The sequence below is a fragment of the Megascapheus bottae genome, chromosome X (assembly GCF_031878675.1).
Source record: "Megascapheus bottae isolate mThoBot1 chromosome X, mThoBot2.hap1, whole genome shotgun sequence".
NCBI lineage: Eukaryota > Metazoa > Chordata > Mammalia > Rodentia > Geomyidae > Megascapheus > Megascapheus bottae.
Genome location: NC_143547.1, coordinates 24,125,893 through 24,150,514, shown reverse-complemented (window position 1 = coordinate 24,150,514; position 24,622 = coordinate 24,125,893). Strand labels below are relative to the sequence as shown.

At 35.2% G+C, this 24,622-nt stretch overlaps 1 protein-coding gene across 12 annotated transcripts in view; it reads left to right on the top strand.

Annotated features, from left to right (window-relative positions):
- Positions 1-24,622, top strand: part of Cask (calcium/calmodulin dependent serine protein kinase) — a 348,085-nt gene that overhangs the window by 69,096 nt on the left and 254,367 nt on the right. For 7 of the 12 annotated variants that reach the window (XM_090326444.1, XM_090326450.1, XM_090326448.1 and 4 more), the window contains exon 2: positions 12,655-12,767. In XM_090326444.1, coding sequence (XP_090182570.1) covers positions 12,655-12,767 — 113 coding nt within the window. Of the gene's footprint in view, positions 1-12,654; positions 12,786-24,622 lie in introns of all 12 variants that reach the window. The other 5 variants (XM_090326441.1, XM_090326446.1, XM_090326440.1 and 2 more) reach the window with 1 other exon arrangement.

The window sequence follows — 24,622 nt, the reverse complement described above, 5'->3', positions numbered from 1 at the left end:
TAGTATTAGCTGTGAGGATAAAATACTGAGAGGAATTTTTGGAAAGCTATGCTTGGCACATAGTATGTCATAAATGTAGCTGTTAATGTCTTTAACATAGTGTTCATGCTGACCTTTGCCCCTTTAACTTTACACTCTTGCCTATTTGGCCCTTTATACTCTGCCTAGATATTCTATGGGAATACTTTGCATATTCAACCATGTGTTTCCTTTCATTCTTGGCATTCTTTCAGTTCTGTTTTGTATAATTGCCCTCTCATTTAATGGTATCATTTCTTGCTCAGTATCTTGCCTAAAATCTATTAGTAATGTCAATTAACCCCAAACTACTTTCTATGTACAAGCATTCACTATATTGTCTTCTCACTTATTTACTAGTGTGTCTCAGTTGTCTCTACCTTATTGGTTCAAGTCTTTCTCTTGGTTCAAGACTTTTATTTCCTTTTATTCAGGCTAATGTAACAATTTACAAATTGCCCTTGCTCACACCACAGCCAATCTTTAACTATATTATAGTATTTGTTGCCTCCTATTTCCTTTTTAGCCACTTTGTACTTTCATGTTCTTTTTAATGACAGCAATACCAAATACCCAGATTGGCCAGTACACACTGCATTTTGACTTGGTCCAGACCATTGCTTATCATCCTATTGCCTTTTTCTGGTGTTTGTCTGTCTCCTCTGCTGAAAAAAAAGTCCTCATTATTCCAAACCCCTCCAGGTGTCCCTATCTCATAAAGGCCATCTCTGATTATCTTCTTATTCACAGATATTAAACCATTATTATGTTACAATAGTCTTATAGCATTGTATTAACATTGTTTATACGTACCAACAAAAGTGCACTAGATTTGGAGCTTGATGAGGACAAAAATTGATGTATTTGTATTTGTTTTTCTCTTTGGGAGTTCATTGAGAATAAAAAATTGCCTTAATTTTTTAAAATATTTTTATTGTAATTAATAAAAGGGTTACATGATATTTGCCAGATAGAATGTGCATTAATTCACATACATTGATACCCTTTCACATGTCTTGGTCCCCATTACCCTCCCCCCCAACCCCCATCTTGGTTTTCCCCCCTTCCCTATCCAATTTCAAATAAACAAATACAAATATATCCAATATATCAGATAACAAAGTGAGATACTGTAACAATATGATATAACCAAGGGACAGCAAAAGAGATGAGAGATAACATAGTACATTAAGGACAACAATCATTCATTATATGGCTTTTGTTTCAGTATCCTGGAGGTCATTTCAATTAACTTCATACTATATGGCCTTATGTATCAAGGTTTTGCTCTATTGTAGATCTCTGCTAGTCGAGCCCAAGGTTTCTACTGATTATGACAAATGAGGGAAACCATTGAGCCTAAGTTCCTTTGAGTCTGGCTTACTTCACTTAATATGATTTTTTCTAAGTCTTTCCATTTCCTAACAAATGAGTCGATGTCGTTTTTTCTGACAGCTGCATAGAATTCCATTGTGTACAAATACCACATCTTGTTGATCCACTCATCAACTGAGGGACATCTAGGTTGGTTCCATATCTTTGCTGTGGTGAATAATGCTGCAATGAACATTGTTGTGGTAGTGGATTTAGCATGCCCTAGTTTCTGGATGGTTGGGTAAATGCCAAGTAGTGGAATTGCTGGGTCATAGGGGAGCTCTATGTTTAGTCTTTTGAGGCACTGCCATACTGCTTTCCATAGTGGTTGAACGAGTTTGCACTCCCACCAACAGTGTAGTAGTGATCCCTCCTGGCCACATCCCCTCCAGCATCTGTTGTTATTAGTTTTCCTGATTCTGGCCATTCTAACTGGAGTGAGGTGGAATCTTAGAGTTGTTTTGATTTGCATTTCTTTTATGACCAGAGATGTTGAGCATTTCTTCATGTGTCTATAGGCCATTTTTGTTTCTTCTTCAGAGAAGACTCTCTTTAAGTCTTTGGCCCATCTTTTAATGGAATGGTTGTTTCTTTGGAGATTAGTTTTGGAGTGATTCAATTTTTTGAGCTGTTGATATATTTTAGATATGAGGCCTCTGTTGTATGGTTGGTGAAGATCTTCTCCCACTCTGTAGGCTTCCTAATTAATTTACTAGCTATGCCCTTTGCCATACAAAAGCTCTGCAGTTTAATGCAGTCCCACTTATCCAGCCTTTGTCTGATTTGTTGTGATTCTTGGTCATTACTAAGAAAGTTTCCACCTGTGCCAAGGAGGCCTAGTGTATCTCCTATTCCTTCTTGTAAAGGTTTCAGTGTGTCAGCTTTTACCTCCAGGTCATTGATCCATTTGGAGTTAATTCTAGTGCAGGGTGACAAAGAAGGATCCAACTTGAGTTTTCTGTAGGTGCTTAACCAGTTCTGCCAGCACCACTTGGTGAAGAGGCTATCTTTCTTCCATTCTATTTTTTTGGCTCCCTCGTCAAAGATTAGGTGGCCATGGGTCTGTGGTTTAATATCTGGATCCTCAGTTCTATTCCAAAATTGCCTTAATTTTTAACTTTTTTCTTTATATTTTTGTCTCATTTCCATAGGGGGAAATGAGATAAATGAGTAAGAGTGTACGTGCAAATATTGACTGAGTTTTTAAAATGTTGGTTCTTCAATATATATATTTGTGGAAGTTCTTCATGATTTTAGCTAAGAAGACCTAAACATGTATAATCAATTCAGAGTTCTTATTCTGTGATGTGTTTATCTTATAGTACTCCCTATCTATTTTCTTGCTTGTTTCTTCTCCCTTTTATTTACTTTCCTTTCTATTTCTTATCGTATAAAATGTCTATTCTCTGGGCAAATCTTCTTGATGTATGCTCCCACATTAGCCACAATCTAGTTCTCAATTTGCATGTGTGCATGCACATGCAAACACACACACACACACACACACACACACACACACACACCAGTTAACTTTCCAGAACATATATGTTAAGCAAAGAATGCTGTGTATGTTTTACCATTCTCTTTTAAAAGATAGTAACTTATTCATGTATCAAATATAAGCTCATAAAAGCAGTTTGGTATGCTATAGGAAAATAAATCAAAAGCTACTGAACTTTTCACTTAACTGTTATGGTTTGACAGGGGTACTAATTATGCCAGTATAAGTACTGAGTTAATAAATGCTAGTCTTGAAGCTCAAGAACTACTCAGCTTTGACAAGTGAGCCTAATACATTCTGTTAGATTATCAGAGATCCATTGCTTTTTCAAATAAGCCTCCTCTTCTGTTTTCAAGGAACAATCTGAATCGCACTCAGCTTAATCCAGTTGTCAAATCTATAATTGCTAACAATTAGACATTCTTCTGATACTTTGATTTTAATAATTTTCCACATGATGTACGTTTCTATTGCTACAAGTAGATAAACTTCTTTTGGTGTAATCACTGTACCTAAAGCAACTTAGCTTTATATGTATATGTAAGTGGACATGGATGGGGATACCTGAAACATTAAAAAGGAAAAAGTGCCAAGATAACAATAACATTTGTGTCCTTGTCAGTAGTATAAAGTAAGAAGAAGGATTTATTGATGAAATGATATCCGTAAGATCTTCTTTAATGGCAGCAACTAAATTGGTGTTTAAATAAGAGGGAAAATATTATTGTTGTTGTTTTTAGGTGTCATTTTGTATAAACGTATGTAGTACATATCAATATATATGTAGTGTTCAAGATTTTATTATTGCTAATGTTATAATTTATGATGACATGATATTTTAATTTTCAGTGCTCTTTACTTGTTCAACAAAAATTTCCCATTTTGGAAGTGAAAGCATGGTTTAAGAGGGAGAGCACAAAGCCCTGACTTCAAGCCCCTAGTACTGGTACAACAGGTCCCTCTGTTCTGAACATCAAATATGTGCAGAACGTAGCACAGAGACACAGACTTAGTAAATGGAATGAAAATTACTTAGAAGCGCCATGAATCTTGAGAATTTTGTATACTTAGGTAAAAGTATGTGATTTGAATGTGTATTAGTGTTTATTTATTTCTACTTTGTACTTTTTCTTTCATCATTTACTGTGTGATAAGAACAAGTATCTGATAGTGATTAGGTTCTCTGTAAATATAAGTCTTATTGCATATTTATAATACATACCATTGTGTTACTCTCCCTGCTAGTTCCACATCCTTGGGTTCCATCAGTCAAAGATCAAAAATATTCATAAGTAAATTGATCTGTGTTGAATATATACAAATTTACCTTATTTCATACAGAATACATTATAAAATTTATAGCATTTACATTGCATTAGATATTATAAAGTAATCCAGAGATGTTTTAAAGAATACAGGAAAAGGTGTGTATGCTATATGCAAATACATTGCCATTTTTTGTAAGAAACTTGAGTACCTGTGGAATTTGGTCCAAGGAACGATTTTATATTATATAACATACATGTTACATATGTATATATATGGACATATGTATGTATGTACACGTAAACCGTTGATTCTTGGTTTTTGTAATAGTTAAGGTCTTTGATAACTTAAACAAGAAGGTAGAATACCATCTTGTTCTACCTCAGCTGGCAACATATGTATGAGGATGACTCAGATTTTCTCCACAATGTGCATATTCACAAATAACTGTAGAAGTGCCATGAGTATTTGATGTTACAAGTAAATTTTAGCAAGTAGGAAAATTCAAATATGGAATCTGTGAGTGAAGATCAACTATGTGTCAACTGTGTGTATATATGTGTTATGTGAGTAAGAATTTATTCTTGGCCTTCACTTTACTTAATGATTTTTAAAAAATTTTTGTTCATAGTTTTCTTATATATCATGTGATACCTTGCCCAGTTCATTATAACAAAACTTCGAGGCTTGTGAGATAGGTAAAGTTACCCCATTTATTTAAGCTTTCTTGAGACATGACGTATTTTTGTTGCAGAATTTTGTACTACAGATATAATCTCAAAGTTTATACATGGAAACTTTAAATTTTTTCAATAAAACAAAATTATACTTAATACCATATGTTGATCATTGTGTTTGAATTTTTTCTTTGTATATATTAAATCATTGTAATAATTTATATTCTACAAATATGTGAAAATTAAAATTAAGACCTTTTCTGATTAGCAAGATCTTAGGAAGCTATGTTCTACCATGATTACATTTTTTAAACTGGATATCATATTTTAAACTAAATACAATATTTTTTGTGCTTGTTTTGAGAATTGAATTCTGGGCCTAGATATTGTCCCTGAGATTTGTGCTCAAGGTCATTACTTTACCTCTTGAGCCACAGCTTTTCCTTCCAGCTTTGAGTGGTTAATTGGAGATAAGATTCTCAATGCACATTCATTCCCCAACTGGCTTCGAACCACAATCCTCAGGTCTCAGCCTCCTGAGTAGCCAGGATTATGGGTGTGAGCCACCAGCACCTGGCTATAATATGTAATATTTAATTTTTAAACTGGATACATTTTTAAACTCCTAGGGAGGAGTATAGACAGTATGGATATAATTAAAATATAATGAAATGAAAAGCCATTAATCTACTGTCGAAGTTCTGAAATGTTACTAAATGCCCATCAAAAGTACCGTCAATGCTGCTTCTTTGCAACCCCTTCCCTGCCCTAACCACTATCCTGACTTTTTTGAATTGGTTATTCCTTTTCAGTTTTTTTTTTCAAACAGCCTTTCCCCTCCATATATGTCTACCCTAACAGTGTATTGTAAACTCAAACTCAGCATGGTAAGGAAAGGGCAATTTTGTATGAAGCCTTTCAGGAGAAAAAAAAAATGGAACAGAATCTTTTGCTCAGTCTGACTTCCCTAACCCTCCATGAGATGTTTAGGAGCTCATTCTGGGCTGTTGTCAAGGTCACTAGTAAATCTCAAGAGTTGGGGCTCTTCTCAGACAGGAAGGTATACAATAATGGATCTGTAATGCTCAGCAAGCCAAGTCTAGCAGAATTGTGATTAGGAGTATGGTTTACTCTTCAATTCCTCTCTTCCACTCACTGGTACCTGCCTACAACCCTCAACAATAGGTCAGAGCAGAACGATGCAGCAGAAAAAGAGAGGTAATCCCAACCATCTGTAGCCAGAAAGGGCCAAATAGAAAAGTCTTGATTCAGTTCACCTGGCCATTCTGTCTTCAGGTTTAAAAGATAATCAGTAGTGAGATTATTTGCTAGCTCTGTCTAGTCTGGTTGCCCTCTATGTCTGATACATGGCTGTTATCCTGAGCTTTCCCTCTTTGTTCTACTCCGGATTCCTTCATCTGCCACATATATTGGAGTTCCTGTTTATTATCCTCTGGCATCCTTTATCTACCTCACTCTTGTGTATACAATATATTGAATAATTTCCTCAGAAAGTATGTATGTCAGGTAATCTGTTGAGTTTTCTCTTTCTGAGAATATCTTTATTGACTACTGACAGTCAGATTGAGTGTGGAATTAAATGTTAAAAATCATTCTCTGTCATTATAAAATACTCTTTACACACACATATGCACACACACACACACACACACACACACACACACAGGAATTGGGGCTTGAATTCAGGGCACTGTCACTTATCTTTTTCACTCAAGTCTGGTGGGCACTCTACCAATTGATCCACAGGTCCACTTCTAGATTTTTTTGGTGGTTAATTGGAGACAGAGTCTCAGAGACTTGCTGCCCAGACTGGCTTCACACTGAGATCCTCAGATCTCAGCCTCCTGAATAGCTAGGATTAGAGGTATGAGTGCCTGGCCCTTGATTATGTTTCTTGTTTTCTGAAAGTTCTGTCTAAAACTTGTTGAATAGTTATAAAATCTTGGGCCGGGAGTTTGGCCTAGTGGTAGAGTGCTTGTGTAGCCTGTATGAAGACCCGGGTTTGAGTCCTTGGTATCACATACATTGAAAAAGCTGGAAGTAGTGCAGTTGCTCAGGTGGTAGTGCTCTAACCTTGAGAAAGCCCCAAGGACAGTGCTCAGGACCTGAGTTCAAGCCCCAGGACTGGCAAAAAAATCTTTCTGAGGTTACTCTTATTTGAAATACTTTCCTTGAGTAATTTTTTCCTCTAAGTTGTTCTTTTCTGCTTTGGCTTATGTATTCCAAATTAGAAAATCTTTCTCAGAAGGCTAAGGAACCTTGGTTGGCTACTTGTAATTAAGAATAGAGCAATTTAGGGATATTGTTGTCTCCCCCCCTCCCACGTTACATTTTTGGCTGGCGACATTTTTGGTTGTCAAAGATGGACACTTTGCTACTGGCCTCCAGTGGGAATCCCCATAGCAGAGGGGCTACAGGTTGATTCATAGAGCTTTAACAGTAACAAATGGAGCTTGTTGACTGGATTTTACTGGGTGGTGACTTAACTGAGAAATTTGTAGAACTTTGTGTAATTATCTTTGTACTGCATTTACTGCTGGGATGGCCATATATTCAATTGAAGCCCTGTCATCTACTACCTTAAGAGTAAAATATCTGGCTTCCAACATTTCTCTGTTAGAAGACAAGGAACTGAGAATGTCCATATCCTGTATGTCCACATTACCCTTGCTTTTGGTTGTGAAATCTGTTACACTCTCCAAAGAATGACAGGATGAGGAAAAGGCAATATAGTGTAGAGTAGAGATGTAATTGCAACTTTAAGGAATTTCATTCAAAACTTGCTATTTTATCCCCAGACTCTCTTTACTTGTGGTTCCAGAACCACCTAATACTTCTTGAATATTTAGTGTAAATTAGGTTTAATCATTCCAAGTAAGTTTCCTTATTTTCTGCACAGAGAAAGCTGACTCCATATATTCCAAGTGAATTTCAATTACTATCATCCTAGAGATCTACTGTCTTGCCTCCAAAATGTGAATATTAATATTGTTTTTGTCTTGTCCCCCTCATCTTAGGGGAAAAATCATTTGATATCATCTTAGCATCTTAGTGAGGTTCTGAGAAAGAAATAAATTAGATACATTGCGTTCATTCTGCTTATTCCAGAAACCAACATACTAGTGTAATTTCACTTAATTTTTGTCTCTTTTTTGTTATAGACTTTTCTTATAAATGAGAGCTAGATATTATTCTGTGTCTTTATAGAAACACAGTTGTTTTTTTTTAATTTTTTAGGGATTGTTAAAGTTATCTTCTGGTTTTATTCTTGTACTTAAAACAGACTTCTGTAAGCAAACTATCTTCCTCAAGTAAAGCCTTTGTATTATAATCTCAATCAATATTCAGTATTTGTAAGGAGATATAAACCATTAATTTTCAATTCATTCATACCTTAACCATAATTGGATATGTGAGAAACATGGCAATTTATCATGATGGTTTCAAACTATTTTATGGATATTTCATCTGTGTAGATACTCATGAACTGATTTATCATGCATTTAAAAATTAAGAATAGCAACAGGGAGCAGTGGTTCACACCTGTAATCTTAGCTACCCAGGAGGCTGAGAACTGAGGATCATGGTTCAAAGCCAGCCCAAGCACTTAACCACCAGAAAATGGAAGTAGCATTGTGGTTCAAGTGGTTTAACACCAACCTCGAGCTAAAGAGATCAGGGTTAGTGGCCAGGCCCTGAGTTCAAGCCCCACAACTGACAAAAGAAAATTAAAAATAGAAGAATGACATTGCCCCATTTGTTAGGAAATGGAAAGACTTAGAAAAAATCATATTAAGTGAAGTAAGCCAGACTCAAAGGAACTTAGGCTCAATGGTTTCCCTCATTTGTCATAATCAGTAGAAACCTTGGGCTCTCCTAGCAGAGATTTGCAATAGAGCAAAACCTTGATACAAAAGGCCATATAGTAGGACACTAAATGAAATGATCTCCTGGATATAGAAACATAAGCCATATAATGAATGATTGCTGTTCTTAAGGTACTATGTTATCTCTCATCTCTTTTGCTGTCCCTTGGTTATCTCATATTGTTACAGTATCTCACTTTGTTACCTGATATATCGGATATATTTGTATTTGGTTATTTGAAATTGGATAGGGAAGGGGGGAAAACAAGATGAGGGGTGGGGGTGGGAGGGAGGGAAATGGGGACCAAGACATGTGAAAGGGTATCAACGTATGGGAATTAATGCACCATCTATCTGTAAAATATCATGTAACCCTTCTATTAATTACAATAAAAATATATGAAAAAAGTGACTCTTAAGGTTGAAGCAAACCACAAAAAAAGAAAAGAAAATTAAAAATAGCATTTGAAGCACAAAAATCAGTACAAGTGAGACTGAGACCTAGGACTCCTGAATGTTTATTGTCATCCTAGTATGATTTAAATGGCATATGATAAATTTGCTACACACACTTTATATCTTTGTTTTTAAGAGACCAAATCAAATTGTAATTTGTATCATTTTCCATTGAAATTCTACATTAAATTACACAAACATCTCAAAGTATTTGTGGATACCTTTTTCAGGTTAAATTTGGATTACCTTTGTTAGCCTTCTAGATGTCATTGCTGGACAAACCTTTAAGATGCTTTACTTGGGATTTGTCTTCAGGTCCTGCACAGTTATACTCAAATTAACTTAAAGAATTGAAGGTTTAATTTGATTCTTATTTAGGTTTTTAAATTTTTATTTTTTTAATTAATTGTATTGTCTAGGTGATATACATAGGAGTTACAGTTACATATGAAATGTAATGAGTTCATTTCTTGTCAAACATTGTTAACCCTCCCTTGTTTTTCTTTTACTTTCCCTCTCCCTAATCTCCCTCCCTCAAGTTGTAAAGGTCATTTTCAGCATAGTGTCTTGTGAATATTACCATTGCATTGCTTTGCCCTTTGTCTTTTGTCTAAGCCATTTTCTTGTTCTCCTTTCCTCCCCAAATTCAGATAAGACACAGGGTACCAAAATGAAATACAGTGGCAACAGGGGATAAACTAAAGGGGGGAAAACTAAAAAAAGAAATAACTTTACACTGTACATTAAAAACAATAACTAAGAAAACCTCTTGTGTCCATATCTTGATTTTGTTTGGCATCATCTTATATGGTCATAAGGTTTCCCTCATTTGTAATAATTTGTGTATGTCTAAGATAGTCCTAGAAGAGGATCATTATAGTTTAACAACTATGTATACATGACCATATAAAATTTCTCTTTATTTTTTCTTGACATTCCCTTTCTCTTTAGCTCTTTTTCATTTTCTTGTTACTGAAATAATGAGAGGAGCAATGCTTTCTTCCTTTGTAGAAGCAAGAAAAAAATGAAGAATTGACTTGATTTATTGTGAATAAATCCTCATACAGATTTTAGAAAGGTTCCAAAATGATGTCATAGGTTGAAGCATACTACATTAAGAGTGTGTGTGTGTGTGTGTGTGTGTGTGTGTGTGTGTCCATGCATGTGTGTCTGTGTGTAGAGTGCCCCAAGGGTTTATATAGACAGAAACCAATGTCATTAAGGATTTCCTGAGATTCCTTTGCCATTGTCTGTATAAATAATGCCAAGTAAGATATCTGGAATGAAAACATTTGTGGAAGTCTGTCTCACATTGTTATATTATCACAGAGGGAAAGAAAAGTCTTTGAATGATTTTGAGTGATCATTGTGATAAAGTCTTCTTTTGATGGCCTTTTAAAGGTATATTATAATTCTTTTCTTCCCAGGCTAGCTTTGTTAGGTTGTTTGGTGATTTTTAAGCGGTTTTGTAGTTGATAGCTTTATGATAGTATTCTTGTGATCTTGAAGAAATGCTTACATCTAGGTTAAATTAATTTGCTTGTTCTCTGAATAAAGAAAGGAAAATTTGTAAGACAAGTAGTGTTCACAAGTGTTCTACCATAAATTATTTTTCCTATACTCTGATTGAACCCATGCATTGAGGTGTAGTTTGTTCCTGTAAAAAGTCATTGAAACACAGATTATGTATAAATAACCATATTTTTCCTTTCAGAGATTAATTCAAATCATAATCTCCTAGTTCTCAGCCTGCAAAGCACCTAGAATTACAAGCAGGTAGGCTGCACTGGGGCTTGACTTATAGTCTTAATTTTTTTTTGAGACTGTAGCCTAGGATTTCCTCAATTTGTGATGTTCCTACCTGTAAATGAGTGTTGGGATTTTAACCATCTACTCCTATGCTCCAGGAAAAGAAATTTTAACATTTCAAGCACACTGCTAAAATGTTCTCCATATAATGTCAGTTTTTATATGGCATGGTCTGTAATTTTGTGAATATAAATTATGGTGTATATACATTAAACACTTAAAACCATTTTTAAAAAGCCAATGAAAGTATTCTTTAAAAAATGTCTTTAAGTAGTTGTACACAGGGGTTTTAATTCAACATGTCAGGGCGTGAGTACAATTCTTCCTTATCAATGTCAACCTTTTTCATCATTCTCCCCATCTCCCCCAGGTTCATCCATCCTATCATCAGTCTGCCTGGTTCTATTTTCACATATGTACACTATTACGACTGCATTCTCCCACCCTTCCTCTCTCCATTTGTTTGTCCCTCTCCCTCAATTCCATTTCCTCCTAACAACTTATGTTACAGCTTCCTACTATTCATTTTGTTAAGATGTAAGTTAGTTGTTCAAAAGAGTTACACCAATGAAGGCATTCTTTTGTCTCTTCTCATCCCTCCCCCCAGGATGTGACAAATGCAGGCACATACACACACATATGCATGCACATGCATGCACACACATTTCTTTGAAGATTGAAGCCATACTTCAAATAAATTTCCATAGTATTTTGTATTGCAGACAAATCTTTGAGTTATCTTGAGTTCCAGCATTTATTTGGTGACTATTAATGTCAAGAAACAGCGTGTGTGTGTGTGTGTGTGTGTGTGTGTGTGTGTGTGTGTGTGTGTTACCTGGACCTGCGTAGTGATATTTTAAGTCATCTCAGCTGATCAACTATATTGCCAGTATTAACAATCACCAACAAAGATTGAGGAAATGAGTAAGTAAATAGCTGCACCAGTAACTCTTGGTGGAAATGATTTCCTTACATGTGGAAGTTTAAAGCAATTCTTATTTGAAGGTTGAGGAGGATGGAGGGTTTCTATGTGATTTCAGATGAGACCAGAGAGGCTTTGGAAAATGCCTATTCACGTATTTTCACCAGACTTTATTGGAGTGTGTTATTTTCCTTATTTAGGAATTATTTGCATATTTTGGTTCTTGAGTAGAGATGTTTTGAAAGTACTGTTTCTCTGGGAAATTAACTAAAGGTATGATACCAGGTTTTTATTTTTAAAGCATACCATCAAGAATAAGTAAGAGAGTCAGGTGTGGTGGCTCATGCCTGTAATCCTACCTACTTCGGAGGCTGAGATCTGAGACTAGCAGTTCAAAGCCAGCCCTGGCACTTAAGACTAGGAGACTCTTCTCTCCAATTAACCATTAGAAAACGGGAAGTGGTGCTATTTCTCAAGGGGCAGGGCAATAGCCTTGAGCTGAAGAGCTATGATAGAGTGCTTGCCTAGCACGCATAAAACCCTGGGTTCAATTCCTCAATATCACATAAACAGAAAAAGCTACAAATGATGCTATGACTCAAGTGGGTTGAGTGCTAGCTTTGAGCAAAAGAAGTTCAGGGACAATGCTCAGGCCCTGAGTTCCAGCCCCAGGATTGGCCAAAAAATCGACTGGCAAAGAAACAAAAAAATCAATGAGTTAAAACTGACTTTTTGTTTTTTTAGGGGTCCCTTCAGTGTTGTACGACGATGTATCAACAGAGAAACTGGGCAACAATTTGCTGTAAAAATTGTTGATGTCGCCAAGTTCACATCAAGTCCAGGGTTAAGTACAGAAGGTAAGAGATGGATTTCAAGTAAGTTATTTGATGTCTGGCTTTATTCCACCTCCAAAATCCATTTATCAACCTTATCTCATCTGGGGGTGGTGGGAAACTGAGGGTATGATATAGAGGGAAGTGGGTGGAGATAGTTTAAACTCCATTCTAGCTTTTCAGAATTTTAAATGATGACATTTGAAAGGTATAATAACTTACAGAGTTATAAAGTCATCTAAGATTATTATGGGCCAGTGGTTTTTTTTTCACTAGGAATTAAGTGAAACCAGGATATATGACTTTAAGGGTCTTATTAATAATTGCAAGGATGACAACTGCAGATTCAGAAAATGCTAATGAGGACCCCTTCAAGTACATTATTTATAACTTTAATAATCTTATGATCCAGTAGAACTAAAAGCTTCATATGTGATTCATATTTGTCTTAAGTTACATGTAGTATGTATGAAATTTGGAAGGTCATACTATTAGATCTTCTAAGACTTGAAATTTTAAGACTATGGATAATTATATTTATAAAACATAAAATTTTGGAATTATTTTTCTTATAGCTTTACAATTTTATTGAACTTCATACATCAGATGATATGATTATTCTAGTAACATTATTTCATATATTTATGTAATATTAATTATAACAATATCTTAACCACTGTACCTCTTAATTAGCCTTTCTTTTCACATTATATTTTGCCACAATCTAGTAAAAGAGGAGTCATTTTCTTTTAAATCCCAAGAGCAATGCAATAAAAAATTTAGGTAGGAAAATAGAAGGCAGACAGTCAAACTAGCTTATTATCTAGTCGTCTTACTTTGGGAAATAGAAGCTCACATCTGTGAGTTAATCCAAATATGTCTATTCCTATAGGCCTTTTTACAGGATCATTGCTTTTCAATATTTTTCAAATCCTTTGAATTATTAGCCATATAATATTTATAGAAAATTCTTAGAAGTCACCCACTCACAATGAATCAATAATTTGTTTTTTATGCTTTAATCTTTAAAATCTTATGAGAAAATTTAGAAATTTCATGTTTATATGATTTCATTTTCTGGAATGGGCTTTTGATTATAAGTACCCTTTTGATTATAAGCGATTTTATATATTTAGCAAAATTTAAATTTTACCTTTAAGCAGGCTTTACAACTAAATTGATAACATAGATATTTTGGAGTTCTTTTTTGTAGTGCCAGTAATCAAATCCTGGGCCTTGAGCATACTAAGGAAAGCACTGTTTGCTTCAAGTTTAACTCCTTTTGAGTTTAACATACTGTATTTGATTTTTCAGTTGTCTAATAAAAATGAACCTTACTGGGTACTGAGATAATTTTGTATAATCCTAACTTATTAAACAAATACATGTTTTGAAATTTTCTTTTAAATGTTCTCATATATAAACAACGTTCTAATTCAAAATAACAAGTGTTCAATCAATTATGCAATTACCTATATTGGAGCAATGTAAATCAAATTCCTTCCAGCATTGTTATAAATAATTAAAATAAATACTCCTAGCTTACTTGTTAACTTGAATTTATTAATACCAGAAGTTTGACCTCTTATCATTGTGTATAATTCTGTATCTCTCTAAGCTAAATTCAGTTTTTAGGGAGATAATTGCTTTATTTGGCTGAGGAAAATCATTGACAGATTTCTTCAACAAGATCTCTGGAATTATAGATCCAGAATATGAGACTGAAGCTCTCTTATTATTATGTCTTAGAGAGTCAAGCTTGAAAATATAAAAGGGGAAAAGTACTTAGCATATTATTCATATCCCTGGGTTTAAGTACTGACTTTATTTAATAGAATATACAGGAGCCTTTAACTGAAGTTGTAGCTAATTCCTTCACTACTTAGATAGTATTCTTGTCTGCAAGTCTTGTCCTGAAGACAAAGCCAGGCTACTCTGTTGATCCTTTGACTGCTACTCTAAGCTTTTTTGAACTCTTTATAACCATCTTTATTGAGTGGTAGAATCATACCTTCTTGTATTAAACAATATCCAGTTGAATTATTCATATTACTCATGGCTTTCTCTGGTATTCATTATAGAAATGGTTTTCATATGAAAATACGCAGTTGGCATTTTGTATTTATGGTGCTACACTTTTACATTTCCTATCATCTTCAGCAAAATGACTTATAAGTTAATCTAAAAATGGCCAAATTTCATCTCTATTATTTCTACTTGCTTTTTTTTTCCACTTGTATTTTACAGTGAAATTTACCATACTCACTATTACTCAAGTTCAAGCTAGGTTATTTTATTCTGATTTGTACACATTTTATCATAGCATGCATATGTGATAGAAAATTATTATATAACCCCTTGTCAACTTTATTCTTGTTCTTACCCCCATTCCACCTCTTTCAGCTCTTTTCTTGTGACTATAGGTAAAACATCTTAACCTCTTTGCTCTTCTAATCCATTTACAAATATTTAGGGTTCAGAAATGACCTTATAGCAAAACATAGAAAAGATTCATAAGAAGTAACAAATTTTAACACAATAAAAAGGAGTATATTCGGTGTCAGTTGTTGCAATTCTAGCTATTCAAGGTTCAAATCCAGCCTGTGCCAACAAATCTTCAAAATTGTTATCTCCAGTTAAGCAACCAAAAAGCTAGAAGTGGAGGTATTGATCATACCCAACACGGTGGTACACACTAATAATCCTAGTACTCAGGAGTGAGACAGGAGTATTGTAAGTCAGTGCCACTCTGGGTATGTCTCAATTTTCATTTCTTTATTTTTTATTTACTTTATATCAGCTATATAAATGATAGGTTCATTAAAAAAAAGTAGTGACTGATCAATAAAAAAGAAAATACAGTGTATATGTACTAAATTATTTCATTATTATGTTCTTGTGTTAAATCTTTAAAAGTTTAAACTTAGTTATTAGGCTGGAATCTTTTAAATTAATAACTTAATATAAATTCAAATTAGCAAAGACTTAATAAACTAATCCACTGATTCATATGAAAAAGGAGAATACACAATAAACTCATGAAGTAAAGATGGGATATTACTAGCATTATTAAAATAAAAAGGTTTATAATAAAACCCTATGAAAAGTTATATGTCAGCAACTAGATAGCCTTGATGAAAGCAGCTAATTTGTGGAAGGGCAAAACTGCTAGGACAGATTCAGGAATACAGAGACTATCAGGAAAAGAGTACAACTATATAATTGAAAGCTTTCCATAAAAAATTAGTAGTGGGCCGGGAGTTTGGCCTAGTGGTAGAGTGCTTGCCTAGCATGCACGAAGACCCAGGTTCGATTCCTTGGTACCACATACTTAGAAAAAGCCGGAAGTGGTGCTGAGGCTCAAAATCCAAGGACAGTGCTCAGGCCCTGAGCTTAAGCCCAGGACTGGCAAAAAAAATTAGTAGTGAGTATTGACTTTCATTTTGAAGTTATTTAATGTACAAAATGTAAATGTGACAATGGCTGCATGGCCACGAATACGCTAAAATCAATTGTAATGTATACTTCGTGAGGAAAATGTATGTAAATTCTAGCTCAGTAAGTAATTTTGAAAAATACTGTATGTCACTATAAATGGGATTTATATAATAAATTCAAGCTTGCTTTAATATTTAAAAATCAATATACGATTGATTAGGGATGTATCTCACTAGTTAGAGCAATTGTATAGCATGTGCAAGATCTTTGGTTTAATCCAAAGTACTCCTAAATCAATTTCATATGCCTTAATACTGTAAAAAAGAACAACAATACAGAATCCAGTGGCTCACACCTGTAATCCTAGCTTCTCAGGAGGGTGAGATCTGAGGCTAACAATTCAAACCCAGCCTGGAAAAAAAGGCAATAGTTAAATGATATTTCAGTTGACACAGAAAATGCATTTAACAAAATCCAATACCCTCATAATAAAACACAATAAACTATGAGTACAAGGCAACCTATTCAATCATTTAAAAGACATCTAAGGGCCGGGAGTTTGGCCTAGTGGTAGAGTGCTTGCCTAGCATGCATGAAGACCCAGGTTCGATTCCCCGGTACCACATACATAGAAAAAAGCTGGAACTGGTGTTGAGGCTCTAACCTTGAGAAAATCCAAGGACAGTGCTCTCTGAGCTCAAGCTCACGACTGGCAAAAAAAAAGACATCTAAGAGAAATGAATGACTAATTTCATTTCTGATGTTTTAAATCAATGCTTTTCTTCAAAGATTAAGACAGGATGGCTGTTCTTAGCACTTTTATTCAACATTGTACTAAAGATTTCAACTAGAGAAGTTATATAGCAATTAGAAGCATTTAAACTACTCCAAATTAGAAAGGAAGAAATGAATCTACCTCTTCCTCTGTTTGTAGAAAACCTGATTGTGCATGTGAAACATCCTAAGAAATCCACAAAATGTTTTTTAGATGCAATAAGTAAGCACAAGTAAGCTTATTTGTAACATACAAGATCAATATACAGAAATTATGTTATATTCTGATACATTAGGAATGAAAAATCTGAACACAAAATTAAGGAAACAATTTCATTTATCATAGCATCAACTAGATTAAAATATTTGGAAATATATTTAACAAAGGAAGAAAAAGATTTGTAAGCTAAAACTGTTATATTATTGAGAAATATTAAAAATACTAAGTAAACAGTAAGCCTTTTGTGTTAATTGATTAATATTATGGGCATGGTAATCATAAAATACATATGGAAAGTAAGGGATTCTGAATAGTCACAATCTTTTTTTTCTTTTTTGGGGGGGGGAGTGTCATGGAGCTTGAACTCAGCCTGGGCACTGTCCCTGAGCTCTTCAGCTTGAGCCAAGCCCCACTTCCCATTTTCTAGAGGTTAATTAGAGATAAGAGTCTCAGGACCTTTTGTGCCTGGGCTGGCTTTGAACCTTGATCTCAGATCCCAGCCTTCTGAGTAGCTAGGATTACAGGCTTGAGTCACTGCTCCCAGCTCACTATCTTGAATAAAGGTAAGACAGGCAAAGCTGAGAGACTTAACTGCTCTGCCACTGGAGCCACAGCGCCACTTCCGGCTTTCTCTGTGTATGTGGTATGGTACCGAGGAATTAAACCCAGGGCTTCGTGCAAGCACTCTACCACTAGGCTACTCTCCTGGCCCAGCACTTAAGTAATTTTAAGCGTGATATTTTTATGTTTCCCAGCTTGGACTTGAACACCTGAGCAATCTTCCGAACCTCCTGAGTGGTTGAGAGTATAGGCACTTGCTACCATGCCCAGGAAACCCATACATTTAAAGTTAAATGGCTTTCAGAAGTGGTACCAAGGAAATTCAATGGAGAAAAAAAATAGTTTCTTCAAAATAGTGGCACTAGGACAACTGATAATTGCCATGCAGTTGCTTAAATGTGGCCCCAACCTAATATCAGATCAAATGCAAATGTATGAGCTAAAACTTTGAAATTTAGAAGAAAGCATAGGATTACTTCTTGTTTTAGACAAAGCATTTGTTTTCAGATATGAAATCTAAAGCACAAGTAACAAAGTTAAAATTGGCAAATTTAACTTCATCAAATAATTGTACAAAAAAACCTTTTGAACTGCAAAGGATACTATCATGAAGGTAAAAAGATAAGACACACACTTAGGGGAAATAGTTACAAGTCACATATATTGTAAGAGTCTAGTATCCAAATATACAAATAGCTTTTTGTAAGTCAACAATAAACACAAATAAAGCCTTGTTAAATATCATGCATTTCAGCAGATATTTCTTCAAAGAATATTTCTAGGGGGAGGGAAATGGGGACCAAGACATGTGAAAGGATATCAATGTATGTGAATTAATGCACCTTCTATCTGGCAAATATCATGTAACCCTTCTATTAATTACAATAAAAATATATGAAAAAAATTATATTTCTAGCTGGAGGTGTGGTTCAGTGGCAGGAGCACCTGCCTTGGAAGCATCAGGATTCACATGCTGCTTCCTCCCCAAATTAATATTTACAAGTAGTCAATAAACACATCAGGCGATGTGTAGCATCATTTAGAGAATGGAAATACAAACCAAAATTGAGATTCCACTTCACACCCGCTCTCATGTTTATACTGTGAAAAAAAAGTATTTGTAGCAAGGATATGGAGAACTTGGAATTCTCATTCATTAATTTGGGAATTAAAATGGTGTAGCTGCTGTGGAAATGTTTGACAGTTCCTTAAAGACCTAGCACTTTCATTCCTAAGTATATATACCCAAAACTATTGAAACTAGATATTCACACAAAAACTGATAGATGAATATTCATCGCAGCATTATTTATAGTACTCAGAATTTTTAGAAACTAACCAAATAATCACCAGCTGGAGAGTAGATGTATAAAATTGACTGTTACACAGTGCAATAGGATATCATTTAGCATGAAAATATGTAACCTTGGTTCAACATTTGAAAATCATATTATGTTATTCATCACATCAGTAGAAAGTCAGAAGTCATTTGATCATGTCAGTAGATGCCAAAAGGCTTTTGAGGAAATCTAACCACCTATGCATGATTAAAAAAACAAAACTTTTGGTAGACTAAAAATAAAGGTTAGCTATCTTAACTTGCTAATATCTAAAACAAGCTACAAAAACATAAACCCACAACTCTTACAGACAAAATCACACTTAATAATCAGAAGTAGATGTGTTCCCTCTAAAATGGGGAATAGGGCCAGAATGTTCGTACTCATCATTCTTGTTCAATAAAGTTTGGGAAATTCTAGATTATGAACAAAAAAAGAGCAAAAGCTTTATACACAGGCAAGAAGTGTTCTTACATGGAGAAAATCTCCCCCCAAAACCTACAACAAAAGAAACAAAAACGTCCACCCTTCTGGAACTCAGAAGTATTCATAGCAAAGTTGCATGCTACAGGTTTAATATATGATGAGTAAATGGCATTTGAAATTTAAGATACAAAACCATTATATTCCTATCACAGACTGCCCAAGGCTCATGCCTATAATCCTGGCTACCCAGGAAGCTGAAGTCTAAGAATCATAGCTCAAACCAGATCGAGCATAAAAGTCTGTGAGACTCTATCTAATAACCACCACCTGTGTTTCAAATGGTAGAGGGCAAAAAAAAAGGTAAAATAAGAGTGCCCTGGTCCTGAGTTCAAGCTCCAGTGCCAGCACACATACATACACACATATATGCACACAAAATGAAATACTTATATATAAACCTAACAAAATATGTGCAAAAACTGCACAAAGCAAACTTCAAAACTATAATGACAAACTTTTAGAAATATCTAAATTAATAATAAGATATCCCATTTTCCTAGATAACAGCATATAATGCTGTTAAGGGCCAGTTCTCCCAAATTCATTTAGAGATAAATTGTTCCAAATTATGATTCCAGTCAGTTACTTTCTTGGATATTGTCAAATTGTCTCTAATATTTATAATGGATATCAGAATATCCAGATTAAGTACAACAAAATTGTAGGACTGATATTACACAGTTTCAGTACTTAAAAACTACAGTAATTGAAACAACTCTGGTGGCTCACAACCATAATATTAGCAACTCAGGAGGCTGAGATCTAGAGGGTTGCAATTTTTATATATTTTTATTGTAATTAATAGAAGGGTTACATGATATTTTCCAGATAGATGGTGCATTAATTCCCATACATTGATACCCTTTCACATGTCTTGGTCCCCATTTCCCTCCCTCACCCCCAAACCTCATCTTGTTTTCCCCATTCCCTATCCAATTTCAAATAACCAAATACAAATATATCCAATATATCAGGTAACAAAGTAAGATATTGTAACAATATGAGATAACCAAGGGACAGCAAAAGAGATGAGAGATAACATAGTACATTAAGGACAACAGTCACTCATTATATGGCTTTTGTTTCTATCTCCTAGAGGTCCTTTCATTTAGCGTCATACTATAGGGCCTCTTGTATCAAGGTTTTGCTCTATTGCAAATCTCTGCCAGGAGAGCCCATGGTTTCTACTGATTATGACAAATGAGGGAAACCATTGAGCCTAAGTTCCTTTGAGTCTGGCTTACTTCACTTAATATGATATTTTCTAAGTCTTTCTATTTCCTAACAAATGGGGCAATCTCATTCTTTCTGACAGCAGCATAGAATTCCATTGTGTACAAATACCACATCTTGTTGATCCACTCATCAACTGAGGGACATCTAGGTTGGTTCCATATCTTTGCTATGGTAAATAGTGCTGCAAGGAACATTGTTGTGCTGGTGGATTTAGTATGTCTTTGTTTCTGGATGATTGGGTAAATGCCAAGTAGTGGAATTGCTGGGTCATAAGGGAGCTCTATGTTTAGTCTTTTGAGGAACTGCCATACTGCTTTCCATAGTGGTTGAACGAGTTTGCACTCCCACCAACAGTGTAGTAGTGATCCCTCCTGGCCACATCCCCTCTAGCATCTGTTGTTATTAGTTTTCTTGATCCTGGCCATTCTAACTGGAGTGAGGTGGAATCTTAGAGTTGTTTTGATTTGCATTTCTTTTATGACCAGAGATGTTGAGCATTTCTTCATGTGTCTATAGGCCATTTTTGTTTCTCCTTCAGAGAAGACTTTTAAGTCTTTGGCCCATCTTTTAATGGGATGGTTGTTACTTTGGAGATTAGTTTTGGATTGATTCAATTTTTTGAGCTGTTGAAATATTTTAGATATGAAGCCTTTGTCTGTTGTATGGTTGGTGAACATCTTCTCCTACTCTGTAGGCTTCCTAATTAGTTTACTAGCTATGTCCTTTGCCATACAAAAGCTCTGCAGTTTAATGCAGTCCCACTTATCCAGCCTTTGTCTGATTTGTTGTGATTCTTGGTCGTTATTAAGAAAGTTTCGACCTGTGCCAAGGAGGTCTAGTGTATCTCCTATTCCTTCTTGTAAAGTTTTCAGTGTGTCAGCTTTTACCTCCAGGTCATTGATCCATTTGAAGTTAATTCTAGTACCGAGTGACAAAGAAGGATCCAATTTTAGTTTTCTGCAGGTGCTTAACCAGTTCTGCCAGCACCACTTGTTGAAGAGGCTATATTTCTTCCATTCTATTTTTTTGGCTCCCTTGTCAAAGATTAGGTGGCCATAGGTCTGTGGTTTAATATCTGGGTCTTCAGTTCTATTCCATTGGTCTTCAGGCCTGTTCCTGTGCCAGTACCAAGCTGTTTTGATAATTATAGCTCTGTACTGGCCAACCATCTATAACAACTCATCAAAAAAATTATACACTATGATCAAACAGGTTTCAACACAGGGAGGCAAAGCTGGTTCAACATACGCAAATCAATTAATATAATTCACCACATCAAAAGGAGCAGGAACAAAAATCACATGATTGTCTCAATAGATGCAGAAAAGGCATTTGACAAGATCCAACACCCCTTTATGTTAAAAGCTCTGGAGAAACTAGGAATCCATGGAACTTTCCTCAATATAATAAAGGCTGTGTATGACAAACCCACAGCCAGTATTATACTTAACAGCGAAAAGCTAAAGCTATTCCCTCTAAAATCAGGTACGAGACAAGGATGCCCACTCTCTCCACTCCTCTTTAACATAGTATTAGAATTCCTAGCCAGTGCAATAAGGCAAGAAGCAAGCATAAAGGAGATCCAAATAGGGAAAGAGGAAGTAAAACTTTCCCTCTTTGCAGATGACATGATCCTGTATTTAAAGAACCCTATAGACTCTACTCCCAAGCTCCTTGAGCTGATTCAAAACTATGGAAGGGTAGCAGGGTATAAAATTAACCCTCAAAAATCAACTGCCTTCCTCTATGCCAACAGTGAGAGAAATGAGGCAACAATCAGGAATGCAACTCCTTTCACAATAGCCTCAAAGAAAATAAAGTACCTAGGAATTACCTTAACTAAGAATGTAAAGGACCTTTCTGATGAAAACTTTAAAACCTTGAAAAACTAAATTAAAGCAGAACTGAGGAAATGGAAAAACCTCCCATGCTCCTGCATTGGAAGAATCAATATCGTGAAAATGACAATCTTGCCAAGGGCTATCTACAAATTCAATGCAATACCCATCAATATCCCATTGTCATTCTTTAAAGAAATAGAAGAGGCAAATCAAAATTTCATATGGAACAATAAAAGACCCTGTATAGCAAAAACATTTCTTAGCAGAAAGAACAGCGCAGGAGGAATTTCAATAGAGGATTGCAATTTGAAACCAGCCTGGGCAGAAAAACATGTGAGATTCCATCTCCTAAGTAACCACCAAAAGCTAGTCTGGAAGCATTGCTCAAATGGTATGCCACCAAGCAAGAAGCCCAGATATCATGAACTACTGAGTTCAAACCCTGGTACCAGAAAAAAAGCTACCATAATCAGGCTCAGGTTATATGTATCAAAGTGGAATAGCACTTACCTAGCATGCACAAATTCCTGGGTTCCATCCCCTATACTACACACAATTGTAATAGTGTGATATTGGTAAAATAATAAACAAATATGCCAATCGAATATAGTAGAACACCCAGAAGTAGATCCACACAAATATATCCAACTAATCTTTGACAGATAGCAAAAGTGATCTATTTTTTTTTTTTTGGAGAAGAGATAGTTTGTTCATCAAATGATGTACGACCATACTAACACTTGTAAGTTTCCACAGCTACTCCATTCATAATAGATAATAATCTGAAAAACACTAAAGTATCCTATAGTTACTATTATATTGTGCTACTTCCATACCTTGGAATGCTATTCAGGAATAAAAAAGAAAATATCCTTGTTTGCATGCATGCAGCACCTTCGATAGATCTCAACAAATTATGCTGCATTAAAAAAAAAAAAACAACCTAAATGGGGGCCGTGAGATTGGCCTAGCCTAGTGATAGAGTGCTTGCCTACTACACACAAAGACCCGGGTTTGATTCCTTGGTAACATATCATAGAAAAAAGTGCTGTGGCTTAAGTGGTAGAATTCTTGCCTTGAGAAAAGTCCAAGGACGGTGCTTAGGCCCTGAATTCAAGCCCCATGACTGGCCAAAAAAAATTACAAAAAACTAAATGCCTTATGCTGTAAGATTGCCTCCATGTAAGTCTCAAAGTGATAAAAATGTGAAACTGAAAGTAAAGATTGTGAGTTTGAGTCACTGCAAAATTGGGATAAGAATTATGAGACAAGGGTGCGTATGATTATAGAGGGGTAGCATTGGGGTCATTCTAGGGGATCTTTATGAAACAGTTCTGATTCTTGCTTTTGTGGTAACTATAAAAATTCATGTATGATAAAACTGAATAGCTCTTGGACACACATAAGAATGCATGGAAAGAGCTCTTAAGTCCCCAGGCATTGGTAGCTCATACCTACAATCTTAGCTATGGAAGAGACTGAACTCTGAGGATTACGGTTCAAGTCTTATATCCAATTAACCACCAAAATACTGGAATTGATGCTGTGGCTCAAGTGGTAGAGTGCTAGCCTTGAGCTGAAGAGCTCGGAGACAGCTAACCTTGAGCTGAAGAGCTCGGAGACAGCGCCCAGGCCCGGAGTTCAAGTCCGACGACCAATTAAAAAAAAAAAAGAGCTGTTAAGTCAAAAAGTCTGTCAGTTGTAACAATGTCACTTTCCTAGTTCATTATTGTACTGTTTATATAAGGTAGTACCATGGAGTGGATGGACTGGGTAAAGGGTACACAAATCTTCTTTGTTATTCTACAATTATCTTTAAGTCTTTAAATTTTTCCTTGTGATCTGTATGCTTTTTCACCAAAACAATAATTAGCTCACAAATGTTAGTGTAGGAAGAAATGTGACTAAAGATTTTAGATTTCATATACTCTAAATTGTTCTATACAGGCAAACCCTGATTGATATATAACTGATAACATCACC